This window comes from Oncorhynchus kisutch, linkage group LG5 (assembly GCF_002021735.2).
Source record: "Oncorhynchus kisutch isolate 150728-3 linkage group LG5, Okis_V2, whole genome shotgun sequence".
Taxonomy (NCBI): Eukaryota; Metazoa; Chordata; class Actinopteri; order Salmoniformes; family Salmonidae; genus Oncorhynchus; species Oncorhynchus kisutch.
In genome coordinates, this window is record NC_034178.2 from 12,777,642 (window position 1) to 12,800,022 (window position 22,381).

The 22,381-nt window shown below is 42.1% G+C and overlaps 2 protein-coding genes across 3 annotated transcripts; one reads left to right on the plus strand and one right to left on the minus strand.

Moving 5' to 3' along the window:
* The first annotated feature begins 2,267 nt into the window (after nucleotides 1-2,267).
* On the plus strand, nucleotides 2,268-13,633 carry LOC109890665 (basic leucine zipper and W2 domain-containing protein 1-A-like). Of its 2 annotated transcripts, XM_031824510.1 has the most exons (12): nucleotides 2,268-2,400; nucleotides 3,068-3,141; nucleotides 3,246-3,422; nucleotides 3,661-3,755; nucleotides 3,905-3,970; nucleotides 4,125-4,260; nucleotides 4,551-4,660; nucleotides 8,964-9,134; nucleotides 10,439-10,585; nucleotides 12,201-12,339; nucleotides 12,631-12,753; nucleotides 12,882-13,633. In XM_031824510.1, the coding sequence occupies exons 2-12, from the start codon at nucleotides 3,078-3,080 to the stop codon at nucleotides 12,911-12,913; spliced, it is 1,260 nt and encodes a 419-aa protein (XP_031680370.1). In that variant the 5' UTR covers nucleotides 2,268-2,400; nucleotides 3,068-3,077; the 3' UTR covers nucleotides 12,914-13,633. The 2 variants fall into 2 exon arrangements, with proteins under 2 accessions (XP_031680370.1, XP_031680371.1); XM_031824511.1 differs by lacking the exons at nucleotides 2,268-2,400; nucleotides 3,068-3,141; nucleotides 3,661-3,755 and having other exon boundaries at nucleotides 3,345-3,422.
* Nucleotides 13,634-14,012: 379 nt separating this feature from the next.
* Nucleotides 14,013-16,653, minus strand: LOC109890664 (transcription factor 15-like). The gene is made up of 2 exons (XM_020482637.2): nucleotides 15,936-16,653; nucleotides 14,013-15,705 (listed from the first exon to the last, which is right to left on the minus strand). The coding sequence occupies exons 1-2, from the start codon at nucleotides 16,434-16,436 to the stop codon at nucleotides 15,673-15,675; spliced, it is 534 nt and encodes a 177-aa protein (XP_020338226.1). The 5' UTR covers nucleotides 16,437-16,653; the 3' UTR covers nucleotides 14,013-15,672.
* Nucleotides 16,654-22,381: the final 5,728 nt, after the last annotated feature.

A 22,381-nucleotide genomic window follows, 5' to 3' on the forward strand; every position in this document is an offset into this window, starting at 1 on the left:
AAATTATGTAGATAATTACTTTGATGGAAGCAACATTCTTTCCGCAATATTAAGCTGATCCACCCCTTACTTAAAAAAACTTTTTTTTTTTTAAAGAGTAGGCAACAACACATCTGTCACCCTGATCCTTAACACTGGGGCCCCTCAGGGTTGTGTACTTAGTCCCCTCCTGTATTCCCTGTTCACCCACGACTGCGTGGCCAAACACGACTCCAACACCATCATTAAGTTTGCTGACGACACAACAGTGGTAGGCCTGATCACCGACAACGATGAGACAGCCTATAGGGACGAGGTCAGAGAACTGGCAGTGTGGTGCCAGGACAACAACCTCTCCCTCAATGTGAGCAAGACAAAGGAGCTGATCGTGGACAACAGGAAAAGGTGGGCCGAACAGGCCCCCATTAACATCGATGGGGCTGTACTGGAGCGGGTTCCTTGGTGTCCACATCACTAAAGAACTATCATGGTCCAAACATGCCAAGACAGTCGTGAAGAGTGCACGACAAAACCTTTTCCAGGAGACTGAAAAGATTTGGAATGGGTCCCCAGATCCTCAAAAGGTTCTACAGCTGCACCATCGAGTGCATCCTGACCGGTTACATCACCGCCTGGTATGGCAACTGCTCAGCATCTGACTGTATGGCACTACAGATGGTAGAGCGAACAGCCCAGTACATCACTGGGGCCAAGCTTCCTGCCATCCAGGATCGACACAATAGGTGGTGTCAGAGGAAAGCCCATCAAATTGTCAGACTCCAGTCAGCCACGTTATAGACTGTTTTCTCTGTGGTCAAGCCATAAGACAATAAGACAACAATTAATAAAATCGCCACCGGACAATTTACATTGACCCTCCCTCCCCTCTCCCTTTTGTACACTGCTGCTACTCGCTATTTATTATCTATGCATAGTCACTTCACCACCACCTACATGTAGAAATTACTTCAACTAACCTGTACCCCTGCACACTGACTCGGTACCGGTGCCACTGTATATAGCCTCGTTATTCTTATTGTGTTACTTTTTATTTTGACTTTTTATTTTAGTATACTTGGTAAATATTTTCTTAACTCTTCTTGATCTGCACTGTTGGTTAAGGGCTTGTAAGTAAGCATTTCACGGTAAAGTCTACACTTGTATTTGGCGCATATGACAAATAAAGTTTGATTTGATATGACATCGATTTAATATTTTTTTTTATATTAACAACAAATCAATACATAAAGCACATGAGGGAACACAAGCATACATAGATTACAAACAATAGACAATCGAGCTAGGGGCGGGGCTGGGGGCGGGGCTGGGGGCGGGCTAGGGGGTACAATATCATATTACAATAACACAAGGACCTTAAGGGACATGCATATACTTACAATTCTAACAGCTTTTTTGTTAGTAGAGCATTTAACCATCTTAAAATACAGTTCAATTTCTTTTTGTAGGGTACGGAAATGTGGTTTTCTGTTTGTAAATGTACATTTGTGTATATGAAATTTGGCCAAAAGAATAATGAAATTAATTACATAAAAATGTTTCAGCTTATTTCTATTGTATGTAAAGAATCCAAACAGTACATCTCTCCACAATAGTGTAAAACCTACTGATGTCTTGCCACAGTTTTCTTACATGCATACAATGCCAAAAAAGATGCAACACTGTTTCTGGGTGGTCATTACAAAAGGAGCAATTTGAGTTGATGTTTTCCTTAAACTTCTTCATATAGTGGTTGGCAGGATAATATTTATGAATAATTTTAAAGGAAACTTCCCTAATTTTGTTAACAAGTAGGTATGTGTGTAGCAACATCCAAACTTTTTCCCAACAGATATTATCAATAAATCCATTCCAATAAGGCATGACATAAGGTATAGATAGATACAACATCCTGCTGAAACAAGGATCGTATCGCTCTGTTGTTGAATGGACCAAAAGAGAAAGAAATCTTTCCTACTGATGAGTCAACAGGGTCAATAGAAGGTAGGCTCTGAGGGTCAGGTCTTGACACGTTCCTGAATAACATAGCAACACCTGAGGGAATGGCATCTAAAACAATGACATCGAAAATCAATTCACAGCAATTTGGTGGGATGACATCATTGATGTTTGCTCAAAAGCTCTGAACTATCATTTGTGGCAGTTTAAATACCTTCGGAATTGACCAATGTCACATGGCTTGAACTTGACCATAATTTACACACATTATCAAGAAAGTTACATCATGACAAAGAAACATTTACATATACACTATAGAGCCGTATTTAAACACGCATGCGTACTTGCGAAAACCGGTCACTGGTTGGTTCCGGAAATAATATTTTTGTTAGGTCGATAGAACTGAAATCGGGTGTTTTGAATTTGTTCTTTCTCTAACCGTTTTTTTTATCTGCATACATTTCGGTAGGTGACCTGCACACTTTGCACATTCGGTAGACAATTTAATCTACACGTGTCTGTTTAAACTAATATGGGCTAGCTGGAGTTCTTTTTCAGGCAACTAAATGGCTAACAACGTTAGCTGTCATGTCGGAAGAACTGACTTTGTTAGATATGGCACGTTGAAACGCATGTTTTAATTAACGACCCACTGTAGAGACACCTAGTTGCCAAATCGACGTCCTTTGGTCCAAGTTTTGTTAGCATTACAGGAAATTGTAGCTTGTTAGCTAACGTTAGCTGCTGTGGGAGTTTCGCAGGTGCCACACGAACAAGCAAGGCCTGGCTGAACAGGCGCACCCGTGCTCACACTAAAGCCTACCATATTGGATGGCAACTAAGCAGGCTAGCTAACTTCACCTAACTACAGTTTGATTGTAACCTAGCTTTGTCACGATGAATATTAAACAATGTCAACTTTGCCAGTTATCCAAATTACCAGGTGTGGCTTGCTAAAAGATATCCAGAACAAGGCATAGCATAGCTCTGACTGGCTCGCATGGGCCTAACGTTAGGTAAATCCTGGTGGGCAAAGCACGTTTCCAACTAGCTATACATAGCCTGCTAATGTTTACTAGTTATCTTGACAGTGCTCAATCACAGACGTTAATGTTAAACTTTTCTCATCCAGAGTGTCTTTTATGAATAATCAAAAGCAGCAAAAGCCAACGCTAACCGGCCAGCGTTTCAAAACGAGGAAAAGAGGTAAGTTGGGCATCTTCTTTGTTGACCAATTGACCACTATTTTGGTTTCACCTTGCTATGTCAAAATGCTACCGGCAGTGAAATTCTGGCATGTTTTTCAACAGATGAAAAGGAGAGATTTGACCCTACTCAGTTTCAAGAAAGTATCGTACAAGGCTTGAATCAAACTGGCTCTGATTTGGAAGCTGTTGCAAAATTCCTTGATGCCTCTGGCGCCAAGCTTGACTACCGCCGGTATGCAGAGACACTCTTTGACATCCTGGTGGCTGGCGGAATGCTTGGTGAGTACAGATCTTTAAGTAGTGTTGAAAGTCAGTAACTTTCAGGGATCCCTTGCCTCCTTCCAAAGTCTCACCCATCGGACCTTCAACAATGTGTTTTTTGAGAAGGAAAGGGGATTCATGGAGAGTTTTAGAGGAAGTGTAGTGTTGGATGTCAGATTCCATACTGTTTGGAAAGCCACTGTTGTCCAGATCAGCACACATGACACTTTCTTTCTCCCCCTTCACCTGACTGCAGCCCCAGGAGGTAGTATATCGGACGACCTGACCCGCACAGAGTTCTGCCTCTTCACGGCACAAGAGGACCTTGAGACAATGCAAGCATATGCTCAGGTAAGAGGATGTGGAAATAATTTCTTAGGGCAATGTATCTATATCCAACTATAGATATACATCTGTCAAGAAGCTCTACCCAGCTAATCAATGCTGTATAATAATGAATTTCCCACAATTTCCCATCTTCCTTTGTTTTGGACTTGTAGGTTTTTAACAAGCTGATCCGGCGTTACAAGTACCTGGAGAAAGGGTTTGAGGAGGAGATCAAGAAGGTGAGACAGTTGGTTTGAACTCCTGCTTGGTAGTTGTCACTGATGGAAGTTGCACATAATGGAACCTGCATGAGCTGTTTGAATGGGATTTTATTTTCGCAACAAAGAACTAAAACATTTACCCTGCAGGCTCATTATTTTATCTACTCCACAGTTGCTGCTGTTTTTAAAAGGGTTCACCGAATCCGAACGCAACAAGCTGGCCATGCTCACTGGCATTCTGTTGGCCAATGGAAACATATCAGCCGCTGTCATTGGAAGTCTCTTCAACGAGAACGTGGTCAAGGAGGGTGAGTGTCTGCCAGCCCACCACTATCTTTACCTGGACCTGTCCCAACAAGAGCTGCTTGTTTTCATTTTCACAAATGTTTTGGTTACGGTGGGCCCTAATGAATATGACCCTCTTCACTGGATTTTTGTTAAATGGTCTCTGAAATGGACACAGTATTCAGTCAAACAACTTATTTTTTATCAATCCAATGTCTCTGAAATGTTTTTAGTTCATACAAATGAGTGATTTGAGTGCTGTTCATTGCAGGGTACCTGCTGCTTTGACTGTTGCTTTATGACTGTTTTACAGGAGTATCTGCAGCCTTTGCTGTGAACCTGTTCAAGTCCTGGATCTATGAAAGGGATATCAACGCTGTTGCTGTCGCTCTCCGCAAAGTCAGCATGGACAACAGGCTGATGGTAAAGCTACAATTCCTTACTCAATTCCTCTTATTTTTTTTATTTTTTTTTTATTTTTTGTGCCCCTTGAAGGATACCAATGCATATAGAAGTGGTGCTTTCCTCAACACAGATTAAAGGGATGGTTCTCCAAGTGACATACGCTTCCTTATAACATTTAATTGCGCTGCTGTTTAATTGGCTCTTAACCAATCGTGCTGTTTTTTTTTATTTTTGCGTTTAACTTATTTTGTATGTAATGTTGCAGCTCTTATGACCGAAATGAGCTTCTGGACATCAGAACAGCGATTACTCACCTGGATTTGGACACAGAATTTTTTCTTTAATGAGTTGGACGAGAGGGATTTACTCCAGACGCCCGAACATTGCCTCGTCCCTGTCGTTCACAACAGGAGAAAGAGACAAAGATTTTGCGGAAGGAGATCGGGGGTGCCTTGTGAGGATTAGGCGACGAGTGGCTAATCTGCCTTTGTATGTTGGTGTTTTTCATAGCTCTCTACATACCGCCACAGACCGATGCGGCACTAAGACCACACTCAATGAGCTGTATACCACCATAAGCAAACAGGAAAACGCTCATCCAGAGGCGGCGCTCCTAGTGGCTGGGAACTTTAATGCATGGGAAACTTAAATCAGTTTTACCTCATTTCTATCAGCATATTAAATGTGCAACCAGAGGGGGGGGAGGAGACTCTAGACCACCGTTATTCCACACACAGATGTGTACAAAGCTCTCCCTCGCCATCCATTTAGCAAATCTGACATTTTATCTTGATTCCTGCTTACAAGCGAATATTATAGCAGGAAGCACCAGTGACTCGGTCAATTAAAAAGTGGTCAGATGACACCGATGCTAAACTACAGGACTGTTTTGCTAGCAGACTGGAATGTGTTCCGGGATTCTTTCGATGGCATTGAGGAGTACACCACATCAGTCACTGGCTTCATCAATAAGTGCATCGATGAGGTCGTCCCCACAGTGACTGTACGTACATACTAGAGGTCGACCGATTACGATTTGTCAACGCCGATACCGATTATTGGAGGACCAAAAAAAGCCGATACCGATCAATCGGACAATTTTTTTTTTTTTTTTATCAAATACGTTGTTTTTAAATTGTCATTACTACAAATAAATACAATCACAACAATAGTGAATGAACACTTATTTTAACTTAATATAATACATCAATAAAATCAATTTAGCCTCAAATAAATAATGAAACATGTTCAATTTGGTTTAAATAATGCAAAAACAAAGTGTTGGAGAAGAAAGTAAAAGTGCAATATGTGCCATGTAAAAAATGCTACCGTTTAAGTTCCTTGCTCAGAACATGAGAACATATGAAAGTTGGTGGTTCCTTTTAACATGAGACTTCAATATTCCAAGGTAAGAGGTTTTAGGCTGTAGTTAATATTGTATTTATAGGACTATTTCTCTCTACCATTTGTATTTCATATACCTTTGACTATTGGATGTTCTTATAGGCACTTTACTATTGCCAGTGTAACAGTATAGCTTCCGTCCCTCTCCTCGCCCCTACCTGGGCTCGATCCAGGAACACATCGACAACAGCCACACTCGAAGCAGCGTTACCCATCGTTCCACAAAAGCAGCGGCCCTTGCAGCGCAAGGGGAATAACTACTCCAAATCTAAAAGCGAGTGACTTTTGAAACGGTATTAGCGCACACCCAGCTAACTAGCTAGCCATTTCACATTGGTTACACCAGCCGTTAGGCTGATGGGCTTGAAGTCATAAACAACGCTGTGCTTGCGAAGAGCTGCTGGCAAAATGCACAAAAGTGCTGTTTGAATTAATGATTACGGGCCTGCTGCTGCTCAGTCGGACTGCTCTATCAAATCAGACTTAATTATAACATAATAACACACAGAAATACAAGCCTTGGTCATTCATATGGTCGAATCCGGAAATATAATTTCGAAAAAAACAACACGTTTATTTCAGTGAAATACGGAACCGTTCTGTATTTTATCTAACGGGTGGCATCTCTAAGTCTAAATGTTCTTGTTACATTGCACAACCTTCAATGTTATGTCATAATACGTAAAATTCTGCATTCGCGTAACAGGCAGGCTTCTCGTGGAGTGCAATGGTTAGAGCGTTGGACTTGTTAACTGTACGGTTGCAGGATTGGATCCCCTGAGCTGACAAGGTGAAATCTGTCGTTCTGCCCTTGAACAAGGCAGTTAACCCACCGTTCCTAGGCCGTCATTGAAAATAAGAATGTGTTCTTAACTGACTTGCCTAGTTAAATAAAGGTATAACAATATATATATATATATATATATATATATATATATAAAAATATCGGAAATCGGCGCCCTAAAATACAGATTTCCGATTGTTGTGAGAACTTGAAATCAGCCCTAATTAATCGGCCATTCCGATTTAATCGGTCGACATCTAGTACATACCCCAACCAGAAGCCATGGATTACAGGCAACATCTGCATCTGGTTAAAGGGTAGAGCTACCGCTTTCAAGGAGTGGGACTCTAACCCGGAAGCTTATAAGAAATCCCACTATGCCCTCTGAACCATCAAACAGGCAAAGCACCAATACAGGCTAAGATCAAATCATACTACACCGGCTCTGATGCTCGTTGGATGTGGCAGGGCTTGCAAACTATTACAGACTACAAAGGGAAGCACAGCTGAGAGGCTTGTCACTGGGCAGCTATCAGATGAGCTAAATAAATTCTATGCTCGCTTCGAGGCAAGTAACAGTGAAACATGCATGAGAGCATCAGCTGTTGCGGACGACTGTGATCACGCTCTCCGCAGTCGTCACGCTCTCCGCAGGTCAACATTCACAAGGCCGCAGGGCCAGACTGATTACCAGGACGTGTACTCTGAGCTTGCGCTGACCAACTCAAGTCTTCACTGACATTTTCAACCTCTCCCTGTCTAAGGAGACTAAGGAGATGATTGTGGACTACAGCAAAAGGAGGACCGAGCACACACCCATTCTCATTGACAGGGCTGTAGTGGAGCAGGTTTAGAGCTTCAAGTTCCTTGGTGTCCATATCACCAACAAACTAACATGGTCCAAGTACACCAAAACAGTCGTGAAGAGGACATGACAAAATCTATTTCCCCTCAGGAGACTGAAAAGATTTGGCATGGGTCTTCATATCCTCAAAAGGTTCTACAGCTGCACCATCGAGAGCCTTCTGACGGTTGCATCACTTCCTGGTATGGCAACTGCCCGGCCTCCGACTGCAAGGCACTACAGAGGCTTGTGCGTACGACCCAGGCTTTTAAACAGCTTCTACCCCCAAGCCATAAGACTCTTGAACATCTAATCGAATGACTACCCAGACTATTTGCATTGTGTGTCTCCCCCCTCTCTACGCTGCTGCTACTCTCATCTATGCATAGTCACTTTAACTCTACCTACATGTACATATTACCTGGACTAACCGGTGCCCCTGCACACTGACTCTGTACCGGTACCCCCTGTATATAGCCTCGATATTGTTATTTTACTGCTGCTCTTTAGTTATTTCTTACTTTAAAAAAAAGTTATTTTCTTAACTGTACTGTTGGTTAAGGGCTTGTAAAGTAAACATCGTTTACCCTGTAAGCGCCATTTCCTACTAATTCTACGGAAGGCAGAGTGTCTGCGGGTTTTCGTTCGTCCCTTGTACTTGATTGACTCCAGGTCACTAATTAGTAATGCACTCCCCACACCTGCTTGTCTAGTCCTTAATTGCAAGGAAAAACCAGCAGGCACTAGGCCCTCCATGGAAATGAGATTTGATACACCTGCTGTAAGCAGTCTATGGACAAGGCATGACAGCAATCCATGCTTTGTTTTAGTATCCCTTTCCATATTTTAGCATTTGTGGCACAAATCCCATTAGTCATGGGACCAATATTAACATTTCACACCACTTTCAAATCCTCTTGAGTGACTTTGAGCTTCGCAATCAATTTTAGATATTTTTGAATGATTTAGACATGATGTGCGAAAAATGCTCATCGGTCCCATGACTTTAATGGGATTTGTTCATAAATGCTGAAATGTTAGCATATTGAAATTGTGCGAGGGATACTAAAGCATGGATTTCTGTTGTACCTTATCCATAGGGGTAAGGAAGCAAGTATAATTTTGTTATTTGGGTGAACTATCCCTTCAAGACTAGTCATAGTCTAAAAAGCATGTTCAATGGAGATTGTCTGTTGAACCAGCCCTAAGAGTTTTTATATAGGCCTGTAGATTTAAAACAAAATAAATATTGAATGGGAACTAATTACTTGTATCTATATCTGTCATAGGAACTCTTTCCCGCCAACAAGCGGAGCTGTGAACATTTTTCTAAGTACTTCACTGACGCGGGACTGAAGGAGCTGTCGGACTTTGCCAGGAACCAGGAGGCCATCGGGTCCCGTAAGGAGCTGCAGAAAGAGCTCCAGGAGATGATGGCCCGTGGGGATAACTTCAAAGATGTGAGGCCTGGCTACTCTATTCTTATACAGTGGGCTCAAAGTATTGGGACAGTGACACATTATATATTTTTTTGTCTCTCTACTGCATACAGAACTTGGTATTTGAAATGATACAATGACAGGTTAAAGTGCAGACTGTCAGCTTTCATTTAAGGGTATTTTCATCGATCGGGTGAACTATTTAGAAATTACACCACTTTTTGTGCATAGTCCCCACTTTTTTTTTTTTTAAAGGACAAAAATTATTGGGACAAATTAGTTTGTGTATTAAAGTAGTCAACAATTGCGTATTTGGTCCCATATTCCTAGCACGCAACGATTGTAGCGTAATACTCAAGAAGCCTAGAGGCTGTAATCACTACCAAAGGTGCTTCAACAAAGTACTGAGTAAAGGGTTTAACGTTTTTGCTTTGTCATTATGGGATGTTGTGTGTTTGAGGAAAAAATAATAATTTTAAAATCCATTTTAGAATAAGGCTGTAATGTAACAAAGTGGAAAAGTCAAGGGGTCCGAATGCGCTGTACAGTTCATATAAGGATATCAGTAAATTGAAATACATCTTAGGCTTATCTATGGATTTCACATGACCAGGGGCGCAGCTATGGGTGGCCCTGGGAGGGCATCAGCCCACCCACTTGGGAGCCAGACCCAGCCAATCAGAATTAGTTTTCTTCCACAAAAGGACTTTATTATAGATACAAGCACTCGTCAGTTTCATCAGTGTTGGGGGGTCTCTACCGATCCCACAGGCGAAGAACCTGGTTGTTGGGGTTTTGGGCTTGCGTGGTTACACATGGTCTGCATTTCTGAGGCTAGAAGTACTGCAAAATTCTCTAAAATGACTTATGGTAGAGAAATGAATGCTCAATTCTCTGGCATCCGCTCTGCTGGACGTGCCTCTTGTCAGCAGAGAAATTGCCCGCTCCCTCAACTTGAGACATCTGTGATATTGTGTTGTGTGACAACTGCACATTTTAGTGGCCTTTTGTCCTCAGCACAAGGTGCACCTGTGTAATAAGCATGTTGCTTAATCAGCTTCTTGATATTCCACACCTGTCGGGTAGATGGATTATGTTGGCAAATGAGAAATGCTCACTTACAGGGAAGTAAACAAATTAAAATACACTTTTTGTGCATACAGTATGGAGATTTTTTATTTTTTTTCACTTACAAAACATTAGACCTACACTTTACATGTTGTGTTTGTATTTTAGTTCTGTATGTATGTTAGTTATATATATATATATATATATATATATATCACTCGATAGCTGTTCATTGACATGTTCCCTGCTTTGTTTAGATAATTGCCTACGTCAGGGAGGAGATGAAGAAGACCAGCATCTCTGAACAACTGATGATCGGCATTGTGTGGTCCAGTGTCATGAGCTGTGTGGAATGGAACAAGAAGGAAGAACTGGTCTGCGAACAATCTATCAAACACTTGAAGGTAAAAGCTTTGTAACTGTAGACTTCTGCGTTATTGAACAGGTCTCTTGACAAACATTTCTCAATGAGACAAACCTAGATGAAGGTTAAATTAGTTGCTGCTAAATTAACTTCAGATTAGTGTTTTCTGGAACTGTATAGTATTGGAACTGTATAGTATTGGAAGAGGGTGGGGTGGTACTAATATGGGCCAGATTGGAGTGTTGCCCCCCCCCCCCTGTATAGCGGTTAAAAGTGTTGGGTAAGTAACCAAAATATCGCCGGTTCAAATCCACAAGCCGACTTGGTGAAAATACTGTCAATGTGCCCTTAAACTCCGGACAAGAGCATCGGTTTAACTTCTTGAGTGTAGGGGGCATGATTTTTGTTTTTGGCTAAAAACGCACCCATTTGAATCCGCCTATTTGTCAGGCCCAGAAACTAGAATTTTCATATACTTGTTAGATTAGGATAGAAAACACTCTAAAGTTTCCAAAACGGTCAAAATATTGTCTGAGTATAACAGAACTGATATTGCAGGTGAAAACCTGAGGAAAATCCAACAAGGAAGTGCTGTTTTTTCTGAAAGCACTCTGTTCCATTGGATGCCTTGCCTCCATTTTTTTAAAGGGATATCAACCAGATTCCTTTTCCTATGGCTTCCTCAAGGTGTCAACAGTCTTTAGACATAGTTTCAGGCTTTTATTTTGAAAAATGAGCGAGAAAGATAACATCGCGTCAGTGGATAGCTGGGTGTTCGCAGAGTTTTGCTTGCGCAACAGAGTGGGGCAGCCATTGTCTCTCCCTCTCCTATTGAAAAAGCGACAGTCCCGGTTGATATATTATCGATTATATAGTTTAAAAACAACCTGAGTATTGATTATTTAAAAAACTTGACATGTTTCTGAGGACATTACGGATACTATTTGGAATTTTTATCTGCGATGTCGTGACCGCTCGAGCATGTGGATTTTTGAACAACGCGCCAAACAAATGGAGTTGTTTTGGATATAAAAATAATCTTAATGGAACAAAAGGAACATTTTATTGTGGAACTAGGAGTCTCGTGAGTGCAAACATCTGAAGATCATCAAAGGTAAGTGATTTAATCTATTGCTTTTCTGACTTTTGTGACTAATCTACTTGGCTGCTAGGTGTTTGTAATATTTTGTCTACTGAGAGAGATGTTCTTACATAAACGCTTGTTGTGCGTTTATGCTAGGTGGATTAACAACAAGCTAAAATGTGTTTTGCTATATTGCACTTGTGATTTCATGAAAATGAAATATGTTTAGGAATTTAATTTGAATTTGGCGCACTGCAATTCAGCGGGTGTTGATGAAAATGATCCCGCTAACAGGATGGGTGCGTCAAGAAGTTAATGACTAAAATGTAAATGTATGTGCTTATATTGCTGCTGTCCTGACATCTTGTCCTTGCAACTAAGAATCTGTTCTTATTTGACTTGCCTATTAGTAAATTTAAAGATTGGATACATGGAAACTTATTGGTCCTCTCTCCACCACAGCATTAGTCCTCTCCTGAAGGTGTTCACCTCCCAAGGAGCCTCTGAGATCATCTAGTGTCTCACCGTCCTGTACCCTAACCCCATGTCTTTCTCTCTCTCTTCTCCACAGCAATACAGTCCTCTCCTGAAGGCATTCACCTCCCAGGGAGCCTCTGAGATTATCCTGCTGGTAAAGATCCAGGAGTACTGCTATGACAACATCCACTTCATGAAGGCCTTCCAGAAGATTGTGGTGCTCCTCTACAAAGGTGTGGGCCCTGGTTGAAAGTAGTGCGCACTACAGGGAATAGGGTGCCATTTTGGACCGACTGTGGGGCGGGGGCTCTCATGTGACATGTCATTTTTATTAGGTACCAAATGGAAGAAAATGGACTGAAACGGGGAGAAAGACTTCCCCAGACTTATCTAATAAGAAACATTCATTTTCATTATCCTTTGAGGCTTTATGCTGTGCCCCAATGAACCCTGATATCCTGGCTTTCATGACCTTTGACCTAACATGTCTATGTTCCTTGTTCTCGCCCCCTCTTCCAACACAGCGGATGTTTTGAGTGAAGAGGCCATTCTTAAGTGGTACACAGAGGCCCACGTTGCTAAAGGAAAGAGTGTTTTCCTCGAGCAGATGAAGAAATTTGTTGAGTGGCTGAAGCATGCAGAGGAAGGTAAAAATATATTTTTTAAACACGTTTTCATAGTAAATAGTCACGTTTTTGAAAAACATTAGTTCTCTTAATATTCATGTTGTAAATTGAAATGTTCTGATTTGAGTCCACTCTTTTATGTCTTCCAGAGTCTGAGTCTGAGGAGGAGGAAGAGAACTGAGAACTCAACCCTCCGGGTGTGCATTTTAAACGGCACAGTAGAAGCAGTAGAATGTTACTGAAGTGCTCGTCTCTCCCAGTCCTGTTTTTCTATTTTACCTCTCCAACTTCAACATTTACATTTAATTCAAGAGCTGTGATGTCAACAGTACACTCCTTATTAGATTTTATTTGAAACTTACCCTTAGTAGTTCACATATATTGTGAATTTAAAACCTCAATCATAAAATGAACAAATGATGTGTTTTGTTTGGAAAGATGCTGAAATTAACCCCCTTTTTTTATTATTATTTCATTCTACTTGATGATTAAGATACTCTATTGATGTTGCTGCATCCAGTCTAAAGTCTGATAAACCATGATATCCCCGATACTGCTGTATCTGTTAATATTGCAGTAGTGCGCCTTCTTGCCATGTGACTTAAAGGCACCCTAAAATGACAAGTCATTGCCTTCTCGCCAAAGGATTTACCGGTAGCCCTATCCTTATGTTAGCGCCTTTCCTTACCTTGGCCTTTTGGACAAACCTGTAATGAACAGTTGAATTGTTGATCAAATGAACGTTGTGCAGTGACTGTCATCTGGGTATAACCACCTTTTGACCTGACTGACATCCTCTCTGGAAGATGAATTGCCAGCCAAGTAATTAATATTGGTTACTACTTTCTTTAATCTGATTAAACCAATTGACTTTTTTAAAGAAATAAAAAGGACTAATTCATATTGTTTTGATTATTTATGGTATACAATTGTCTGTTTTGGTGTGTAGCAATGCAATGCAATCAATTACTCTACTTTAACATGGCTGCCTGCTGTACTTATACATCTCCACCTGAGGTCCCAAATTCAGACACAGCTTAATGTTATTACTGGGTAAACCTGATGAGTGTACTACAAAAGCCACAGTAAATGGTCTTGAGTGATTTTAAAAAAAAAAATATATATATATATATATATTAAGGCTGTGTTAACACAGGTAATTATGGACCAAAGAGCTCAATTATGGACAAAAGAGCTGATCTGATTGGTCAAGTTAGTGGAAAAAAATCAGAATTGGACTGCCTGTGTAAACTTGGCCTAAAGGTCTTTTTACATGCACATTCAAGTCATCAGTCCAATATTATTTTGAAAGTAGTTTAATGATTGTGTTTACAAGTCAAATAATATATATTTTTAACTAATTGTACAAAAATACATTATTTTTTTCTTAAACAGCTTCTCATTGTTTATGTGCAGAGGACAATTGTCTTCCATAAGTTATGAGAAATTCAAGTATGTTTACAACAATGCTACACATTACAATAGACTTGGAGGTAGGCCTATAATTCTATTAGGTTAATACATTCAGAGATCTTCATTGAGGTAAAAGTGTACTGCAACAAGGTATTTGTTTTGGATAATTCATAAAAAGATTGTATTTTTATCTTGCATGATTTTGACGTAATTTAATATATACCCAAATCAATGCATAAAATGTTTGTGTTAAGCTGAAAGGTGTTGCAGGTCCAGTGCAGTCAATTCTGTTCCGGTCTTTTAAATGATATTGTGCTGATGAAACTAACACTGTAAAAGTGTGAAAACATTTGATCAGTGTTAGTTGCTGGTTGAAAATACAATCTACACAGGACCTTCTGCTCAGCAGGTTTGCATGGGTGGGAGTTTTGACTTTCCATTGTGACATCACCATGACCTATAAGAGTTCCAAACTTCCAACTCAGACCACTCCCAGACAGTCCTAGCAAAATTCTTGCTTGAGAAAGTTTTTTCCCCTATTTTAATGGAAATCTATTACCATAAGGTACTTTGTTAAGTAGAAATGATTTGATGCTGATATAAAAACAGCTGCATTGGGCCTTCAAAGGTGCAACCAATACTGCACAGACACACATGCAGAACTATTGTGTGTTTGTGAATTGTGAAAAGGCTTGTGCAATACATGCAAGTAAACATTTCTCAACATACGGTATAACATTGAGCTCCCAAAAGCAGTGATTACATATATGTATGTTACGTTTTCTTCTGTTCCACACCATGTTACATTTGACATGGAATATGATTTGATGTTGTGGTAAAGTTTGTAAACACCAAGTGGGGTTGCTTCTGCTGTACTAGTGGGGGGGGGCTATATATAACACTTTAATATTTGGATTCAAGCACATTTTATATTTGTTTTGCCTCCCCCATTTAGAGTTCAAGACTCCCATGAAAGCAGTGGCTTATACTCATTTACTAAGTGGACTATCCTGGTTAAAATGAAATACAATTTTACAGCTACCAAAGTATATTTGGGGCTATTGAATTGAGTTTGAATTTGTAATAATCCGGAGCAAGGCACCCTCTACTCAGTTGGCAAAAGATGAGTCAGTCAGGAGACAAGCCAACCAGTCCACTACTCTACTGACAGCAACCACTGCACGGCCTAGGCTTAGGTTACAACCATGTGACTGGCTGCATGGGGGAGGCGAGACTGTGTTTTTAGGAGCGCAACACTAGGGCTTACTATTTCTGTTACCGAAATAGCCCACTGTCAGGTGGAACCTTACACATTGTGCTCGAGTTACAATTTGACCAAAACACAGTGGATAAGACAGACGCACATGTGAGAACGGAAAGTGCATTTCAGTGGGGGGGGGTTTTGTCCTAAGATTTAGCAAAAATATGTACAAAGTTATATCAGGTTTTTTTTTTCACTCGTAGGTACATGTAAACATCCGTGTGACTTGGTATGCATCCTGGTCTTGACAGTAGTGCGTGACCATGTCAGATGGCTGTGTGCTTTTCTCCATCTCTGAGCTGTGAGGGTAGAGAAATTGTAGTAGTTTACATTGAAATAAAACCGTTGAAATACTATTGATTGTGATGGCTGTTATGGAATTGCTCCAATGTTAAATAAAGTACTGTCCCGTTATCTAAATGTAGCCAAATCCCATCCATTCATCCTATTTTGTGGAGATTACATGCAGCCTCTCATCATAGCCCACAGCCTGTCAACCAATATATACTGATTTATTTTGAGGACTCACCGTTTTCCTCTGGTTACTGAGACAGAAAGTGCATATGGGCCTGAGCGGGGGGCTGCTGCTGTTGATGTTGGTGCTGCTCTGCAGGATGCTGTGGTACCTGAGACAGGGCTGTCCGTCCAAACACTCATCCCCCAGCAGCAGCACGTTGGCAAGGTGGGAGATGTAGCTGGACGCCAGGCGCAGCGTCTCGATCTTGGACAGTTTCCTGTCGGCCGGTTCTGTGGGGATGAGGGTGCGCAGCGCGGTGAAGGCCGTGTTCACGCTGTGGGTCCTGTCCCGTTCCCGCGCGTTGGCTGCCTGTCTCTGTTTGCTAACGCCCGGCAGACGCCTGCTGCACCCCCTCTCCATCTGCCTGGCTCCCTCTCGGCACCCTCCCTGGGGGCTACAGCCGCCGCCCGTCGACTTGTTGTCGGAGCTCTCCTCGCTTCCACTATCCAGCTCGTCCAGGTCGGAGGGGAAACCGTCCGGCGTGGCACTCTGTTCGCTCCCTGTGGACTTCATGGTGGACCTGGCTGGGTGTCTAAGGCGGGGGGACTGAGCTGCAACTGTGTCTGTTTCATGGTGCAGCCGACTGCTGCCAACCACTTTATAAAAGCAGAGTGAAAATAGCACCTGGGACCAGCTGCCGCCGTGTGATCCGGTGACTGGGGGTGGGGGATCCTGCGCTAACTGGGCTCACGCCATTCCCTTGGCAGAGCAGCATGCCATTTCTTGAATAACGGATCCGTTCTGGGCCCGGTCACCATGCATGCGGCCTCTGGAAAAGGAAAGACAGGTGGAGGCTAGAGAGTAGAGGCCACCTGTCGTGGTTCTTTGGGTGCTAGAGGTTTATATATATATATACCCCCCCCCACAGAGAGCCAGCACACTCCCACTTTGCTCCTAATCCCTGCCCCTTGACCCCTAACCCTTCCATGTTTGCAGATCTGTAAGGTGGAAGCTTGACCATTACACTGCTTATACTTATCCAGCCCCTTCAGATCTGCACGCATTCAGGGGTCAGGGTGTGACAGTGTCGATGCACTACATTAACCTTCTCCCACTCTCAGCCCAGGTAAAGACATGGTCATGCTGTGACTCTCTACTCCCTCCTTCATCACAAACCTTCATTTTCTCATCTCCTGTTTCCTGGAAGTCTTTCATCTTTCATCTCAACTACCGGACGCTTCTACAACATACACACATTCGCACAAGCTTCTATTGCACGCAAAGGTGCAAAGGTCACGAAATGATGATAATGCAAATCTGGACATAATGAAAACATTCATCCGGTTTACATTAGACCACTGTGTCAGTCAAATGGCACTGATATTTAGAACACCTTGCATAGTTTCACATTAGGATGTGTGTTCCTAGAAATCCTGTCAGTATGATTTGGGGAAGCATTTCGTGGGGAAGTGCTACTTCGTTACAGCATGTCAACAACTCTCAGAACTCAAATTCAAACTCAGTTCAAACCCCAGTGAAGGAATTACTCCTTGGTCTTAGAGTCATGACACCAGCTTCAGCGCCCTCCGACCAGGACCGTGAGTGAATAGTCCAGGTGTATCAGTCACCCTCCACCTGTTCCTCCACCCCATGGCAGTCGCCCCATAACCTGTGCCATCTTTAGCCTTGATATAAATATCTGTCAATGCACAAGTCACTTATATAGTGTTACTTCAGTAAACTTTAAGATCATCATACCAAGATTCTTCGTCGTGATACCAGCAACAGTTTGTGTTCCCGGGAGCAATGTAAGTTGTGTGAAAAGAGAATTCTAATCACAGCAATTTCATGTCAATAGGTTTGAATGATTTCAAAGGGCCAACTGATGCTAATCAATGCAAGCATAAATTGTGGAAATGAAAATGTGAAAATATCAGGGGAGTTGATTTGTATGTCCGTTGTTGTTTTGGTATTTCAGGTCAATACTATGGGTTATATAGCAATAGACTGCATGTCATCACTAGATGGCAATATAGCACTGGTGTGGAACTACTATGAGCCATTTTGACAGAAGTACTTTTGACAGCCTTTCTTTGTGTAGGTGGGCACGGGCATACATGCACAGGAATGGTGCTGTGTCAGCCGTGTGTGGGCTGTGTGTGTGTGTGACAGCACATTGGTTGACTTTCTCGTGACAAGTGCGTGACATGTTTGACGCAGCAGCTCTGTCACTAACACTGTTGACAGAGGGAGAGCTCAGAGGCAAACTGCTCCTGAGAGAGAGGGGGAATAGAGAAAGCAGAGGGATAGGGCAGAGAACGACAAGAGGTGGGAGCGAGAGAGGAGAACGAGAGGGAGAGGAGAGGAGAGGGGGCTGAGAGATTCAAGGAGCAAGGTGCAGGCCTACATGCTTGTCTGTCTGTGCTAAAAGAGAGGTGAAGGAATAAATACACAACGAATAACGAATAACAGTAACGAGTAAAGAATAACATGGCTATTTACATGCAGTACCAGTACTGAGTCAATGTGCTGGGGTAAGAGGTGATTGAGGTAGCTATGTATATATAGGTAGGGGTAAAGTGACTAGGCAACAGGATAGATAACAGACAGTAGCAGCAGCGTATGTGTTTAGTGTGAAAGTGTGTGTGTTTGTGTGTGAGTGAGTGTGGCGTCAGTATGCATGTGTGCGCATGTTAAGTGTGTGTGTGTGTGTGTTGGGGTTTCAGGGTAAGTATGTGTGAGTGTGTGGGTTGTCCAGTTAGTGTGCATAGAGTCAGTGCAACAGAGTTAGTGTGAAAAAGGGTCAATGCAGATAGTCCAGGTAGCGATTTGATTAGCTATTTAGCAGTCGTATGGCTTGGGGGAAGAAGCTGTTCACGGTGCTGTTGGTTCCAGACTTGGTGCACTGATATTGCTTGCCGTGCAGTTGCAGAGAGAACACTCTATGGCTGGAGTGGCTGGAGTCTTTGACAATTATTTGGGGCCTTCCTCTGACACCACCTGGTGTAGAGGTCCTGGATGGCAGGGAGCTCGGCCCCAGTGATGTACTGGGCCGGAATCACCACCCTCTGTAGCGCCTTTGCAGTCGGGTGCCTTGCAGTTGCCATTCCAAGTGGTGATGCAGCCAGTCAAGATGCTCTCAGTGGCGCAGCTGTAGAACTGTTGAGGATCTGACAGACACAGTCAGACAGACACAGTCAGACAGAGACAGTCAGACACAATCAGACAGAGAGAGTCAGACACAATCAGACAGAGACAGTCTGACAGAAATAGTCAGACAGAGACAGTCTGACAGAAATAGTCAGACAGAGACAGTCTGACAGAAATAGTCAGACAGAGACAGTCTGACAGAGACAGTCTGACAGAGACAGTCAGACAGAGAGAGTCAGACACACTCAGATAGAGACAGTCTGACAGAAATAGTCAGACAGAGACAGTCTGACAGACACAGAAAGGGAAGTTGTGACTAAATTTTGTTGGAGAGGAAGATACATGGTCATGTCTGTGACAAAATGAAAAGTGTTTTTATCTAATGCAAGCAATTATGTTATTCCAAAAGAAACACATTTCCATAAACTCATATCTTTCAGCATCTTGTGAGGGATAAACAGCAGAGAATACAACAGTCATTTCCCATCACAAAGTTTGTTCCGCTTCTCAAAGTTTTAACCGCGAGAGACAATCGCTGAGGGTGGATCTCATGCTTTCCCGTGATATTTACCATCCAGGAGTTAGTGAGGTTGCCACCGAATTATTCGGAACACTATTTCAAAAGCAGAGGCTGCTTGCTTGGGTTCAACTAGAATTAGCTGCCCGTATGCAGAGTACGGGGGATTAGAACAAAGATACGCAAACATCAACTGACTTGCAAAAAGACTAATCCTACTGAGCTCAAACAGGGCAACTAAGACTCATTTTAATGAGATTTGAAAACCAACGACAAAAGGCTGCTGGAGCCTGTCGTAATTGGCTCAGAGTTGATGCGGTTTGGTGGTGGTTTTATCTGCTTAATCCCCATTTCCTCCTCATCCTCCACCTCCAGTGACTCACATAGTGAATGTCTGTGGCCCCTGGGCTAGGTGAGGCATCCCTCTAACCCCTGTCCCCCTAACTTCCTCACTGCATCATTACCAGGGGCCTCATTTATAAATGGTTTGGTATGCACAGATTTGATCGTAAATTGTTCATGCATATGACAAAAGGTGTACCACAGGGGTCAGTACTGGGACCTGTTCTCTTTACTATTTATGTAAATGAGAATGGTATATCTGTTAAAACTTGTATTATTCATCTGTATGCAAACAACACTGTCATGTACGTCATTGCCCCAACTGTTGACCAGGCTTTGTTAGAGCTGCACAAAGCAAAAGGGGACCATCGCGCTCTTCCGGAAGCACGGCTGGTGTGTAAAACCCGTGAATTCAGACAAACAAAAGGTGTGATGGGTCCGCACTCAAAAAATATGTTGCATAAAGCTTCATGTATAAAAGTAAGCTTTATGGGACATATTTGAGTGCGGATCCATCACACCTTTTATGTGTTAGAGCTGCAATCTGACCTTGTTACCTTACAGAAAGCTTTGGTTGGCTTAAAACTTGGACTTATTGCAGGAAGGACTAAATACTGTATATGTTGTTCTTTAGTTCTCACAAGAATGTTTCAGCTGGACTACATGTTTATTCATTGGACGGGTTGACAAAGACTTAATGCTTTAAAAAAAAAACATACGGATGAGCTAGTTAAAAAGCTACGGCTCCTTTTTTATAAATAAACACTCCAAATTTCTTGTAAACAAACTATAGTTTTGGCAAGTCGGTTAGGACATCTACTTTGTGCATGACAAGTAATTTTTCCAACAATTGTTTACAGAGTGATTATTTCACTTATAATTCACTGTATCACAATTCCAGTGGGTCAGAAGTTTACATACACTAAGTTGACTGTGCATTTAAAAAGCTTGGAAAATTCCAGAAAATGATGTCATGGCTTTAGAAGCTTCTGATAAGCTAATTGACATCATTTGAGTCAATTGGAGTTGTACCTGTGGATGTATTTCAAGGCCTACCTTCAAACTCTGTGCCTCTTTGCTTGACATCATGGGAAAATCAAACGAAATTAGCCAAGACCTCAGAAAAAAATTGCAGACCTCCACAAGTCTGGTTCATCCTTGGGAGAAATGTCCAAATGCCTGAAGGTACCATGTTCATCTGTACAAACAATAGTACACAAGCATAAACACCATGGGACCACGCTTCCGTCATACTGCTCAGGAAGGAGACACGTTCTGTCTCCTAGAGATGAACGTACTTTGGTGTGAAAAGTGCAAATCAATCCCAGAACAACGGCAAAGGACCTTGTGAAGATGCTGGAGGAAATAGGTACAAAAGTATCTATATCCACAGTAAAACGAGTCCTATCTCGACATAACCTGAAAGGCTGCTCAGCAAGGAAGAAGCCACTGCTCCAAACCCGCCATAAAAAGCCAGACTACGGTTTGCAACTGCACAAAGACTGTACATTTTGGATAATTGTCCTATGGTCTGATGAAACAAAAGTTGAACTGTTAGGCCATAATGACCATCTGTAACGGTTTTCTTGACTTGAAGGAGAGGCGGACCAAAATGCAGCGTGGTTTCTATTCATGTTTAATTTATAAAGACTCTACACATGAACAAACTAATAAAACAAGAAACGTGAAAACCCAAAACAGCCCTATCTGGTGCAAACACAGAGACAGGAACAATCACCCACAAACACACAGTGAAACCCAAGCTACCTAAGTATGATTCTCAATCAGAGACAACTAATGACACCTGCCTCTGATTGAGAACCATACTAGGCCGAAACATAGAAATACCCAAATCATAGAAAAACAAACATAGACTGCCCACCCCAACTCACGCCCTGACCATACTAAATAATGACAAAACAAAGGAAATAAAGGTCAGAACGTGACACCATCGTTATATTTGGAGGAGAATTGCAAGCCGAAGAACACCATCCCAACCGTGAAGCACGGCGGTGGAAGCATCATGTTGTGGGGGTGCTTTGCTGCAAGAAGGACTGGTCCACTTCACAAAATAGATGGCATCATGAGGGAGGGAAATTATGTGGATATATTGAAGCAACATCTCAAGACATCAGTTAAAGCTTGGTCGCAAATAGGTCTTCCAAGTGGCCAAGTGGGCTTAAGGACATCAAAGTCAAGGTATTGGAGTGGCCATCACAAAGCCCTGACCTCAATCCTATAGACAATTTGTGGGCAGAACTGAAAAAGTGTGTGCGAGCATGGAGGCCTATAAACCTGACTCAGTTTACACCAGCTCTGTCAGGAGGAAATTCACCCAACTTATTGTGGGAAGCTTGTGGAAGTCTACCCGAAACGTTTTACCCAAGTTAACAATTTAAAGGCAATGCTACCAAATACTAATTGAGTGTATGTAAACTTCTGACCCACTGGGAATGTGATGAAAGAAATAAAAGCTGAAATGAATCATTCTCTCTACTATTATTCTGAC

Bases quoted from the DNA above. Each gene is read 5' to 3' on its own strand.
- LOC109890665 (XM_031824510.1), top strand. From the start codon at position 3,078: ATGAATAATCAAAAGCAGCAAAAGCCAACGCTAACCGGCCAGCGTTTC. The intron at 3,423-3,660 runs GTGAGTACAGAT...ACCTGACTGCAG, and splicing joins GGTGGCTGGCGGAATGCTTG to CCCCAGGAGGTAGTATATCG. The intron at 4,261-4,550 runs GTGAGTGTCTGC...ACTGTTTTACAG, and splicing joins CGAGAACGTGGTCAAGGAGG to GAGTATCTGCAGCCTTTGCT.
- LOC109890664 (XM_020482637.2), bottom strand. From the start codon at position 16,436: ATGAAGTCCACAGGGAGCGAACAGAGTGCCACGCCGGACGGTTTCCCC. The intron at 15,706-15,935 runs GTGAGTCCTCAA...CTACCCTCACAG, and splicing joins TCAGTAACCAGAGGAAAACG to CTCAGAGATGGAGAAAAGCA.